We start from the raw sequence: 13,271 nt of genomic DNA on the forward strand, positions 1-13,271 counted from the left end.
CATTGGAACTGTTTGATACTTCCTTTGAATTTGTCCTCACCCTGGCGTAACATTATTTGTGCCAGCTTTCAGTGATGCAGGGTTGCGTATCATCTTGTCCAACATGTTGACAACATCGGGGAACTTTGGACGAGCGTTCCTATCTTTTTGCCAGCAGTCCAGCATCAGCTGGTGTAGAACTGTTGGGCAGTCCATGGGAGCTGGCAGACGGAAGTCTTGCTCAATGGCATTGATCACCTGGGACATGAGGGAAATTAGACACGACTTTAAATTATGGTGAGCACACTGGTGCACGAATGGATATTTGTCTATATGTAGGTGCGCATGTGCACTGAAAAGATTAAAAGCGCAGTATATTCAAATGTGGCAACACACATTTGTATTCTAATAATTTATTTGGGGGGGAGGGGGTGCAAATAGGTAGCCGGTGCTGCAGTAGTGTTGTCACACTCCTGATGCAGTGAAGGCACCTGAATGCGGAATAGCTGTCAACAACCTGGCGGGCTTTGTGGGCTACGGCTGGGTACAATGTCATAAAAATATGTTTTTACATGTAACTGGTCCATGGCACAAAAACGATCAGGGACCGCAACCCGATAGAAGTGTGTTATTTTTCAAATTAGTAACATTTGAATGACATTCTCTTCACATTGATATACCATCACTTTAACCAACATTCATGCTAACATGAGATTTTTTTTTTTTAAATTGCTAGTATTGTCACTAAGTCACTAAATAGAAGGGGTTGCTCATTTTCTTTCGCTGTTGTACAGAAAGTATTCCGACACCCTTAAATTTTCCACTTTGCTATGTTGCAGCCATTTGCTAAAATCATTTAATTTCATTTTTTTCTTCAGTAATGTAAATGGACCACCCCGTATTTTAAGTACTCAGACTCTTTGCTGGGAAGCACATCTACTCAATGGGTGCTGTCCATTTCTTCTGATCATACTTGAGATGGTTCTACACCTTCAGTGGTGTCAGCTGTGTTTGATCATACAAATTGGACTTGATTAGGAAAGCCACACACCTTTCTATATAAGACCTTACAGCTCAGAACAAATGAAAATCATGAGGTCAAAGGAACTGCCTGAAGAGCTCAGAGACAGAATTGTGACAATGCGCAGATCTGGCCAAGATTATAGAAAAATTTAAATAAACTAAAATCTGCTGCGCCAAAGGTTCCCAAGAGCACAACAACCTCCATAATCATTTGAGACATCCAGAACCCTTCCTTAAATTGGCTGTCTAGCCAAACTGAAAAATCAGAGAAGAAGAGCCTTGGTGAGAGAGGTAAAACTAAAAAGTCAACCAACACTGCAGCTCTCCACCAATTGGGCTTTATGGCAGAGTGGCTGGAAGGAAGGCTCTTCTCAGTGCAAGATGCACGAAAGCCTGCATGGAGTGTGCTAAAACAAAAACAAACAAACAAAAAAAAAAACCCTAAAGGACTCCAAGATGGCGAGAAATGAAATTCTCTGGTGGATGACACCAAGATAAAACTTTTGGCAAAGGCACTGCTCATCACCTGTCCAATCCAGTCCCAACAATGAAGCAAGGTGGTGGCATCATCATCACGTGGGGTTGTTTTTCAACTGCAGGGACAGGAACACTGGTTGCAATGCAGGGAGAGATGAATGAGGTCAAGTCAATGGATATCCTGGACGAAAACCTAACCCAGAGTGCTCTGGACCTCAAACTGGGGCGAAGGTTTACTGTCCAACAAGACAATGACCCAAACCACAAAGTTAAAATAACGAAGGAGTGGCTTCAAAACTATTCCGCGGCTCTTCTCGAATGGCCCAGTCAGAACTCTGACTTAAACCCAATTGAGCAACTTTGGAGAGACAAGAAAATGGCTACCCACCAATGTTCCCCATACAACCTCACAAAATTGGAGAGAATCTGCATAGGATCCCCAAATCCAGGTGTGAAAAACTTGTAAGATTCCCAAAGATTTATAAGCTCAAAAGGGTGCTTATTGTAAATACATTCTAAATTCTTCTATGCACGTAAATACTCTTGTAAATAATCTCGTAAATACTTAATAAAACAGTGTGATATTTAATTAAAATATAATAATATAACCATATTAATATAATATTAAAATATATATTTTTTTTAATCTTGAAAAATTTCAAATTAATTTTTTTCTGTCAATATGGGGTACGGTGTGTACATTAATGAGGAAAAAAATGAACTTAGATGATTTAAGCAAATGGCTGTAATATAACAGAGTCGAAGTTCAAGGGGGTATGTATACTTTCTGTACCCACTGTACATTTACCTCAGCACATATTTCACATTTTATTTTGACTTCATGAAGGCTGCAGGGACCAGTCAAAGACTCTGGGTAAGGCGGATATGGACTACGGGTTGTACTTTCGCAAAAGATACATTACATCTTTAAAGTTAATTCACGAGGGAATAAATGAGCACCAAACACCACCACTCTACAACCAACCCAAATTGTCATATTCACTCCTGTTTATTTGTGGCGTGTGATTAATTACTTTCTGATTGATAGATTTTTGCAAGTTTTGTTCAGTTTTGTTGTTGAAAGTATGATTTATGTTATGTTATGTATGGTTTATGTGTATGTTATGTTATATATGGTTTATGCCGCCTCCAGCCAGAAGATAGCTGGGATCGGCTCCAGCACGCCTGCAACCCTAGTGAGGATAATCGGTATGGAAGATGAATGAACGGATGAATATGCTTGACATCAATAAAGTGGAATCAACGTAATGCTTCCCAACAGTGGTTGGTAAATCCATTTATACATTTTCTAAAAGTGCTTGTGGTAAATGGGGTGGGGTGAGCTGAAGCCTAATCTGTCTGATTTTTGGTGAGAGGCAGTGTACGCCCTGGACTGAATGCCAGCCAATCGAAGGCTTTGAACACTAACAATATTAAATTGGTCATTCCACTTTCTTTCCTCTTGCTTCAAATTATTTATATAGTGCTTCAAAAACTACAATGTGTTAGGAGGTTTCCATTTCCATTAAGAACTTCATGCTGGTACCGTTTCCAATCATATAGGAAATCAAGATATTCATCTCGAAGGACCAGTGGTGCGTGATGTGGTCTCAGATGTTGAACAGGTACTGAGGCTTTGAACAGACAAAGTCTCAACTTCATTAACATTTACAGGTTTTGAAGGAGTAAAGGACCTTTGGGATTTTTTTGGCATCAACAACAATGCAACATCAGGTCTATGTGCAACATTTTTTTTGGACTGCAGCCTTGTTGTTAAATTATTGACCTGGAAAACCTTGTTTCATCTCCGCCTACTCTGCCTCTCAGTCGAGCCTCCTTGGCAGCGTTTGCCTTTAAGCTTAGAGTTCCCTTTCATGCCTTTGAGAAAGCAGAAGTGAGAAAGCTTGAAATGATACTTCATGTTCTTTTTTCGCCCCTTGAATGTAAAATTATAAGCTCGTGTCAATCTACTTGTAAGAGCACCGTGTGGCACACTAAGGGAATGATATGGTGCTCTGACTGGAAATGCTGCAGTGTCTATTTGTGCTCTGAATGAACTCTACTTGACCCTGACACATTTCCTAAGCTTTGTGCTCCCCCAAAAATCTTTCTAAGCACAGTTGTCAATCTAAATAGCAGCAAGGGTAGTAAAACGTCGCAGGTCTGTGGGTTCCTGAATAGGTGATGTTGAACATCACATTTGTGGCAACCGCACTGATAATTTCAATTCAGTCCTTTGTTTTTTAAATATTTTGAGGTGGGATATATATGTGTGTGGCTTCCAGCATGTGCACGAGTAGTGCAGCTATTCGTGAGTTTCATTCATGCTTAATACTCCACCAACCCTCATTAGTTGAAGTGCTACAACATGCTTCTCCTAACATTTTACACTATCTGTACCATTATAAAAATGTCTCTGTCACAGGTCTACTTCACTGGCTGTTTCAAATGCTCCAGGGTAGTCATCGGAGCATCAGAGGTCAGGTCACAAGCGAGCTGATCAGTATGTGGGAAATTCATGAATTGAGAAACAATGGGGGAGCTTGTGTACTTTTACAAGCAAACATTTTAACAGAGGCAAGGGCTTTGATGCCATGTTTGTTTGTGAAAAAATATACTGGATATATATTTGTTTGTAAGCTACAGTTTGACAGGAATCTTTGAATGACAATCCTTATGTATGCTTTGGAGCAGTGTTACAGCAAGAGTGAAAGGTGTGGAGGTGTGCTCTGTAAAGTGCAATTGTAAAAGAAAATGTGAATTAAATTAATTCAATGTAACTTAGAAAAAGGCATCATGGTCAAAGATTATGTTCACAATGCAGGTCCATTCAGAACTTTTTTGCTTAATGTGATGTATCAATTTGAATGGTGCAATTCAGGTTTTTTTCAAATTTGAAATTTTCTATTTTCGTATGTGGATATATCAACCAACTACAGCATGTATCTGATGCAAACGCAGTTTGGACACTCAGGTCGCATTCATTCAGCCTGCACGTCATGATCAAGTGACAAAAGTCGCCATTGTATGACACAACAGAGATGTGCGACAAGCAATAGTGGACAAAGAGGCAGAAAACATCCAATGGCAAAAGGAAGAAGCTTTAGAGCTGATATTTAGATGGGGGGACCAGTCAGTGCAACCACCCGACCCAAAGACCGCTGAGACCTAAATACAGGCCCACTCTTATTTCCGTAAACACACAATGCCTCATGTTTGTGCACAAGTGCAATGTGACAGTGGGTTTTGAATGCACAAGTTCCATCTCATGGATTAATTCTGTCCACTTGAGAACTCATACTTTATTTTTATGTGAACAACAACAAAAAGATTGGATATAGCAAAACACTTAACAAACCAAACAGCTCCTAGAGTTTCTCATGCAATAAACAAGTGGGCGAAAACACAATTGGAGAGGTTAATCTAAACTCTCATAATGTTATTAATACATTCAAGTGTTTTAAGTACTGTATGAGACTTGATACTGATTCTGATTTTTTTTTGTTAGAAGAAAAAAAGCAACTTAAAATTACAAAATAGGCACAAATAATGAAAAATGTATAATAGAATATGAAAACTAGCTTTGCACTTTCCTTGAGCAGATATGTGAACATCCTGTAAACAGGATGAGATATTAAATATGTACAGTAACTTCTGGAAATAATCAAAGTATTGTAAACAAAATGAATTTGATTGGTTATTAGAAATTGTAGTGCGGTAAATGGATCTACCATCTAAGAACCAAGACTTACTGCTTGTCATATTTTTGAATTGTGAATTTTAGTTATAGTTCCATACATTTGAAAAACATTTTATATTCTGTTGTACATAGGCATGATACAATATGTCAACAGTAGCACACAAAAATCAGTATTAGTTATTCATGTGAAAGCTTGTCTCATATCATTGTTGAGTACTGTATTGGGGTAAATGGGGAAAATCAAACAAAAAATAAAAAGATGTCTGTAACAGCTAGAGAGCAATGCTCCAGCACATTCTGTTAAAAGTTATATTTAAATTGGTGTCCTAGTTTGTGTGTGTTTATCAGAGAAGCAGGCACTGTGCTGTGTGATACTGCAGAGGAAAAAAAAACTAGCACACCGCAATCCACATACTGACTGCAAATCAACATTAATGCGAAGCCATCAGTCAGAGTCAGAACGCACAAGCACAGAAGTCCCGCTCCTTGTTTGCAATGCTTACACTCATGCATGGTACTTACATCTTGGTTACTCATATCCCAGTAAGGCCTTTCGCCGTATGACATCACCTCCCAGGTGACGATCCCATAACTCCAAACATCTGAGGCTGATGTGAACTTCCTATAGGCAATAGCCTCTGGGGCTGTCCACCGCACTGGGATCTTACCACCCTGTCAGAGAAGGCAGAATATTGTGACAACTACATGTGGTACCAGCCTTTAATTGTGATCTATGTTGAGCAGGTCAGTGGTCCTTGGTGAAATTGCAAGGGCTCTGTGAAAATAAAGTTTCTTTTGAAAACATTCCTATGAGATTATGTGACTGACCTTCATTCACCAAAATTATAGATTGGGACTTTATACGATTTCATACTTTTTCCATTTCTGTTAGTTTGTTATACACATCCAGAAGTTACTGCATAAAAAGTCAGTTGTTACATATTTTTGAAATGGACTGCATAAAAATTCAATATTTCAGAAATCTATTGCGCATCACTTCCATTTTCTAACATATTTCTGAAAGCTAGGGAATAATTATGCCATTTAGTTACACATTTGGAAGATGCTGCATAATAAAACCGCATTATTGCATAATTCTGGAAATACATCATAAATATAATGCTATGTTAGGGCAAGAGGCTATTGCAGAAATTTTGTTTTGGTAGTTATCAATTAAATTTTGCCTTTTCCTCAAAGAGTAATTGAAGGCCACAATGTAATTTAAAATGAAGTTTCTGTTTAACTCCGTCTAGAACCCATATCGGATGGGGTGGGGTATGGAATAGGTGTCCTCTGCATTGCTCAAAAATTTGCAGGGGTTCAGGACTCCAAAAATTTGGCAAAACTCTGATGTAGATGATGTGTTAATGTAGTCACTATAGTTGCATTTAAAAAAAATGTTGAAATGTATTTTACTCGATTCATCCATCCATTTCCAATACTACTAATCCACATTAAGGTTATAGCTGATAAGGAGTGGACAATCACACCAACTTTAACACTTGGACAACTTAGAGCTTTCAATAATGAACTTAACGTGCATGTTTTTGGAATCTGGGAGGAAGCCGTAGTATCTCGAGAAAACCCACGCACACATAGGGTGAACATAGAAACTCTATGAAGGCTGGAAGCCCATTTCGAACCCCCCAACTTCATATTTGTGAGGTCAATATGATAACCACGAAACCATCAGACCAACCTATTTCAGCTATTTTGAAAAAAACACATATATTAGGTACAGTTGAAAAGTCATTAAATGTCATAAGATGGCATTATGAGCGACTAAGCATACATTTGTGTGTGATATTTAACTTTTTGCTTGGTGAGATTTTGTCAGCCTCTAAAATTTGGTTTTGCCAATGGATTCAGTCATGTAAATCTGAATTGGATTTTACAGCCCACATAAAAAAAAAAAAAATAAGGAGCTTGTTTATGTCCAACAATGTATCAATGTGTAATTAAGTGTGAAAGCAATTAAGTAGGGTGGGCTGCCTCAGGTGATTGTGTTTTTTTTTTTTTTTTTTCGGAATATGGTGGTTGTGGGTTCAAGCCCCAGCTACACCGTGACTATGTTCAAGTATCCTTCAGCAAGATATCCAACAATGCATTTTCCGTAGGACTTATCCTGTTTTGGTCACGGGAGTTGGGTGCCCCTTCCTGCTGACTTCAGGCAAAAGACTGACTACACCCTGGACTGGTTGGCTTGGATAGCCTCCACCACCCCCGCGACCCTTGTGAAGAGAAGCAGCTCAGAAAATGGATGGAATTTCTTTATATGACAATATATTTTATCAATCATTATGTTGGATATGTATCCACTTTAGCCTGGCGAGGTTTCTTGAGCTTGGGAGTGAACCATAATTCATTGTTATTGAATATGCAAATTGACTTTGTTGGTACACACACCTCTTCACAAAAAACAATGTAGGATATAACAGTGTCCGTATATTCATCCAAGCTGCTAGCTGAATTTCCAAAGGCATTCCACTCTATACAGCCTAAAAAGTTTTGGAGTTCTATTTTTGCTTTGTTGGGCCACCTTTTCACTGTTTTCACTTTAGATTTCATGCATTTAAGTTCTTGCCTGTATGTAAGTATTAAGTGAATTAAGCTGTGATCAGAGGAGCCCCAGGTCTCCATAGTGTATGGCACGATATACGTGATTTATTTTGCTATATCTGTAGTCTCAAATGTTGTTTGCCCTGGTAGGACAGTCGGTGTACTGCAATCAGTGCAACACACTTTGCAATTTAACTTCAAACCACATTCAAATAACTAATGCCCCTTTTTCTCAGTGATGTTAGTAATCTCTTGTATGGGAATTAGCTATAAACGATTCCTGGAGTCAGTCACCAGATTCGTCACTGTTGTTTTGACAGTTAGTCATGAGCAGGTCAAAAACTTGTTACATGAGCTTCAGTGACATTTCAAGGATGGCGGGCAACATAAAGCACATCATTCAATTATGAATGTAGACTGTGTGTGAGCTTGAGCGTGAGTGTGTGGGTATTAGTGCTTACCAGTGAGCTGGTGTATGTAGGATCAGAAGTATCCTCCTCCAGATAACGAGACAAGCCAAAGTCAGACACTTTACACACCAAGTTACTGTTAACCAGAATGTTCCGAGCAGCCAGGTCTCTGTGAACGTAACTCATCTCTGCCAGGTACCTGCAAGCAACAGGACTGATGATGTGCACGTGTACTATCTCGTGCCAGCTACTTGGGCCACTGTAAAAATGTAATGGGATTTTGTGTCTCTGCGTTTCTGTTTTATCTTTGCGTGAAATAGGACTGGGATTTAAGGCTTATGAACATGTATATGTCACGTTTTTACCCCAGCAGCAGTGTAGAGGATTACAAGGCAGTCAGTCAGTCAGGGCTGTTTGTGATTTTGCACATCCACAGAATGTTGGAGCTGCTTATCTGAGGCTGTTGATATATGGTTGAGGACTTCAAATGACTATAATGTATCTACGATCACCACACGGAATCTCATCTAGATGGAATTGCTTTGATTACATATAAATCTAATCTCACATAATAACCAAATCATCTACAAAAAAGAGAAATCTTTCTTCATCTTCATGATGAATGGATTTCTAGATCAGAAATGAGTGTGTGTGTGTGTGTGTGTGTGTGTCTATTTGTGTGTGGAAACCTCATTCCAGATGCTATGCCTCTCAGCATACCAACCAGTTGGATCACTGGAAACTGCCCGTCATTTTGCTGGAAGTGCAAGACAGAAGTATTTTTACTGTATATTATCAGACTTTTTCCACATAGCAGAAAGTGAAAATGTGCTAGTATCACATTTATCATATCTAACCAATGCATTTCACCAGAGTTGAGCTGGTTGCTACAAAAATAATTTTCAATGATTGGGAGACTAATGGAAAATCTACAGGTGAAAATAATTCCAACAAAGAACCAAAACAACGACAATAATTAAATTTAACATAAAAGTAATGGGTGGCATGGTGCCACTACTGGTTAGGGCGTTAGCCTCGCAGTTCTCAGGACCAGTGTTCAAATCCCAGCACCGCCTAGGTGGAGTTTCCATGTTCTCACTACGGTTTCCACCCACATCCCAAAAACATGCATTAATTACAGACTCAGTTGCCCGTAGGTGTGATTGTGAGTGCAAATGTTTATTTATGTCTATGTGCCCTGTGATTGGCTGCAAAACATTTCAGGGTATACCCCACCTCCTGCCTAAAGATAGCTGGGAAAGGCTCCAACACACCCGTGAACCAACCAAATGAGTTCCCCTATCATGAGACATTGATTTCTTTTTCCTTTTTTTAAAAAGCATTTAAAGAGTCCTGTTCAGCTGTAAGGCCTTGCAAAAACATGCATCGTAGGTTAATTTAAGACAAATTCTCCATCGGTGTTTATATGTGTCCTGCAATTGGGTCGTGACCGATTCAGCGTTTTCCCTGCCTCTCGCCCAGACTCAGATGAGATGGACGGTTGGATGTTCTCACAAGGATTTTGCTGTGTATCCAAATTGAATAATACATAGGAAATAAGCCCAAACTGTATTTATCATGCATTTTGTTGTAAGCATTCATATCTGCTTTGTTTTTTTCTGCAATGTGTCATGGGAGAGGTTTGCAAAATATATTTTCTCCAAACTACATTGCCTAACCTTTGTTACATAGACCACACACAGTTTACAGTATATTGATTTTCTTTCCTCCAAAATCGTCATACAGCCTACACCACCAGTCACCTTGAGTCTTGATCATTGTGTGCCTTTATGTGTACTGCATCCGATGTATCGAGTGTAAGTGTGTGTGTTCATCTCTGCATCTGTATGTGAATGTGTCAGCAGATGATTCCTGAGTGAAAAGAGGTCATACTGTGAGAGCAGAGGATCAAATAGTTGTGCTTTCTGTTTTTATCAAGGCCTAAAGAAGAGGCTGGGATCAAATGGATGGACTGATGAACAGACGGCTTGCTGGCAGGACAGGGCAGGAACTAAAAGAGAAAATGTAGTGGAAAAAAAAACAGCCAACCGTTTCTGTCTTTTGTCTTTTTCTGGAAAAGCTGTTGAGCACGTCCCCGCCCATCTGTTTCTCAACGGCGGTGTATTTCTTTGTACCCAAGTACATTTCACCCAGAAAATAAATAAACTAATAACCCAACCAATTCTTTTCTGAAATCATCCCATCACACAGACCTTTTTTATGAATACCTGGTGTGGAATAAAAATTGAATCACATTGCAACAGAGTGAATACAAAACTGACGACTAGCAGTATTCCAACTACATCTGCTTTTGCCACAGAAATACAATTATAGTTTTTATAGTCACTTCCACTGGCCTCAAGTTGTCATTAGTCATAACTTATAGTAACCATCCATCCATGTTCTACTTTGCTTAGGTAGGCTTGTGGTGATGACAGATTTCCTGGTGGACCATGCTCACGCCGCAGTAGCAACTGACCACCTATCGAGCAACTCCACGTCGAGGTTGTGACTGACCCGCTGCTGCACCACATCAACGTCACGGTAGCAACTGACCTGCTACCAAACCAATTCCACGTTGAGGTGGCAACTGACCTGCTGCCACTCCACATCCACTGCCCGGCGAACCACGGCAACGCTGCGGGAGCCACCGATCCGCTACCGAGCCGAGCCCACATCGCGGTGGAAACTGACCCGCTGCCGCGCTACACTCATGTTGCAATGGCGACAGACTTCGAGGTGAACCATGCTCCTGTCCAGGCGGTGAAAATTCTCGTTGGCCGCCTCACGTTCCTGTACAGGCGGCGGCAAAGGCTTGTCGGCCACCTCACGTTCCTGTTCAGGCGATGCCAGGTATGCGATCGCCGCACATTACTGTCTCGACGGCAACCGGATCACGGTTGCCCCACGTTTCTGTCTTAACGCCGAACGGTCCACGGCCGCCTCCCATTCCTGTTTCGGCGGCGACGACTCCTCGGCCACCTCCTGTTTCTGTTTTGGTGGCGACGACTCCTAGGCCGTCTCGGTGGAGACCTGTCCACGTCCCGCCTCCATTCCTGTCTCGGCGGCGACAGGTATTCAACCACCTCCCGGTTTTGTCTTGATGATTGATGGTTCCGCGGCCCCCTCGCACTCGTGTCTCGATACTGACTGGCCAACGGGCGCCTTCCACTCCTGTCTCGACGGAGACCGAGCCGCTGCCGATCCACGTCCACGCCTTGACGCGACCGATCCTCGGCCGCCCGATGCTCAAGCTCCTGTCTCGACGACGACCGGCACGCGCCCTCCTCACGCACCTGTCTTGACGGCGGCCACCTCCTTCTCCTGCTTCGATGGCGGCCGCTCCGCGTCTACCTGATGACCACATTTCAAGGGCGGCCACGGCGGTGACCGATCCTCAGCCGCTTCGCGACCAAGCCTTGGCACTGAATGATTCCCGGCCGCCTCACAACCAAAACTCAGGAACGACCGATTCTCGGCTGCCTCCCAACCTAGCTTCGGCGGCGACTGATCCACGGCCCCCTCACGACCACGTCTTCGTCCAGAGCTGTCACCTGCTCCAGTCTGGTTCCTGTTTCGCCTTTGGGTTCCTCCTTGAGGACGTCCACCCGTATCGCCCCGTAGGGACCCTGGTGCTTGGCGGCCTGGCTGACCTCCTGATCTGCTCCGCCGGACGCCTCTCTATGGGTGGCGTGGACAGCCACCAGACTGACTGGGCTTGGGGGGTTGATGCCTTACCCCGGTCCGCCTTTCACCCTACCCTGGTCATGATTTTGTTCTGTTTTTTTGTATTTTGTCGCGTCTGGGATCCGCGCCTTAAGAGGGGGTTCTGTCGTGTGCAAGGCTGGACCGCGGCCAAGAACGCCGTGGCCTGGCCACCGCTCTGAGCGGTTTCATTTATTACACCTGTCACCGGTCACAGCTGTTTCACATGAGGCACTGTGATTAGACCATGTATTTAAGTTGTAGTTTTGTCACTGGCATTTGCCAGTCGTTGAGTATGCTTTACCGCATCCTGGGTTACTCTGCTACGGCGCCATTATAGTCCAGTCACGCTTTTGTTATGCTCTTTAATTCTCTCATAGTCATCAGACCTTGTTTCTTATTTTTTGGATCCTGTCTTCTTGAACTGTGTTGTTGTGCACAACTTTAGTTTATAATAAAGCCCACTGAACATCATGCCTTTGCCTGGGAGTTCTGCATTTGGGTCGGCAACTGTTCCGCTGGCTCCTGACACTAACCTGTCAACCACCGTTCCACCGATAATAACCATAACATGATATGTATTATATTATACTATGTTATTACATATAATACAATAAATTAAAGGATTTGTTTTATTAAAACTTATTATTATATACAGTGTACTGTATATTAGGTATGTCATAATATTCATGTTGTCAAGATATTGCAAAATAAAAATTGCCTCAATGTTGTCATAGTCTTCTTTTGGTACAAATAGGAACACATTCTTAACATGTAGTTTTCCGATGGCTGTACGAGGCTACAGCACTTATTTATATGTGCTTCAGTGCCTCATTTAAGTGTAAAAATACCTGATTGGATGCATAACTCATGTGAGCCGGTGGGTACATCACAAGATATACACTAATGGGCTGATCGGCCCATGTGACTGAAAGACTGTGTTGGAAGCAAAAATGGAGACGTATTGCAACTTGCGACACAGCGTACTATGCCTGTCAGAGCATCATGTTACTTTGGAATCGATTAGGCAAGAGGCGCCTTGCTGTTCACACTGGCTTCTGTCTCAGCTCTAGGACATCCTCTTCATGCAGCACACCACCTGACTTGATCCAGCAAAGGATATCAAACAGTATCACTCTTTTGAGTTGTGCTAGTGAATTTTTATGTTAAGCTGAACGTCGTGGGTGAATGAACATCACACAGAGAGAAACAAACAATTCCTAGTCACATTACAACTTATCTATCCACCAATCTATCCTCAATAGGTCCATTCCGTACAAACACAACAACCAAAAGCAATTCAAAAATAAATCAGCCGACATATTTTCCTCTCTTCGAATTACATTTTCACCCTTTAAAACAAATATTACAGGTCGTTCATCAATGTTAATCACCTTAAATCAAGAAATATACTAAGT

The 13,271-nt window shown here is 41.6% G+C and overlaps 1 protein-coding gene across 1 annotated transcript in view; it reads right to left on the reverse strand.

Moving 5' to 3' along the window:
* LOC133503471 (ephrin type-B receptor 1-like) overlaps window positions 1–13,271 on the reverse strand; it is a 105,900-nt gene that overhangs the window by 2,830 nt on the left and 89,799 nt on the right. Inside the window, exons 15-18 of the mRNA XM_061825149.1 lie at window positions 8,838–8,905; window positions 8,200–8,347; window positions 5,702–5,851; window positions 41–237 (exon numbers count right to left, since the gene is read on the reverse strand). Of these exons, the coding sequence (XP_061681133.1) occupies window positions 41–237; window positions 5,702–5,851; window positions 8,200–8,347; window positions 8,838–8,905 (563 nt within the window). The remainder of the gene's footprint in view (window positions 1–40; window positions 238–5,701; window positions 5,852–8,199; window positions 8,348–8,837; window positions 8,906–13,271) is intronic.

This window comes from Syngnathoides biaculeatus, chromosome 7 (assembly GCF_019802595.1).
Source record: "Syngnathoides biaculeatus isolate LvHL_M chromosome 7, ASM1980259v1, whole genome shotgun sequence".
Classification (NCBI taxonomy): domain Eukaryota; kingdom Metazoa; phylum Chordata; class Actinopteri; order Syngnathiformes; family Syngnathidae; genus Syngnathoides; species Syngnathoides biaculeatus.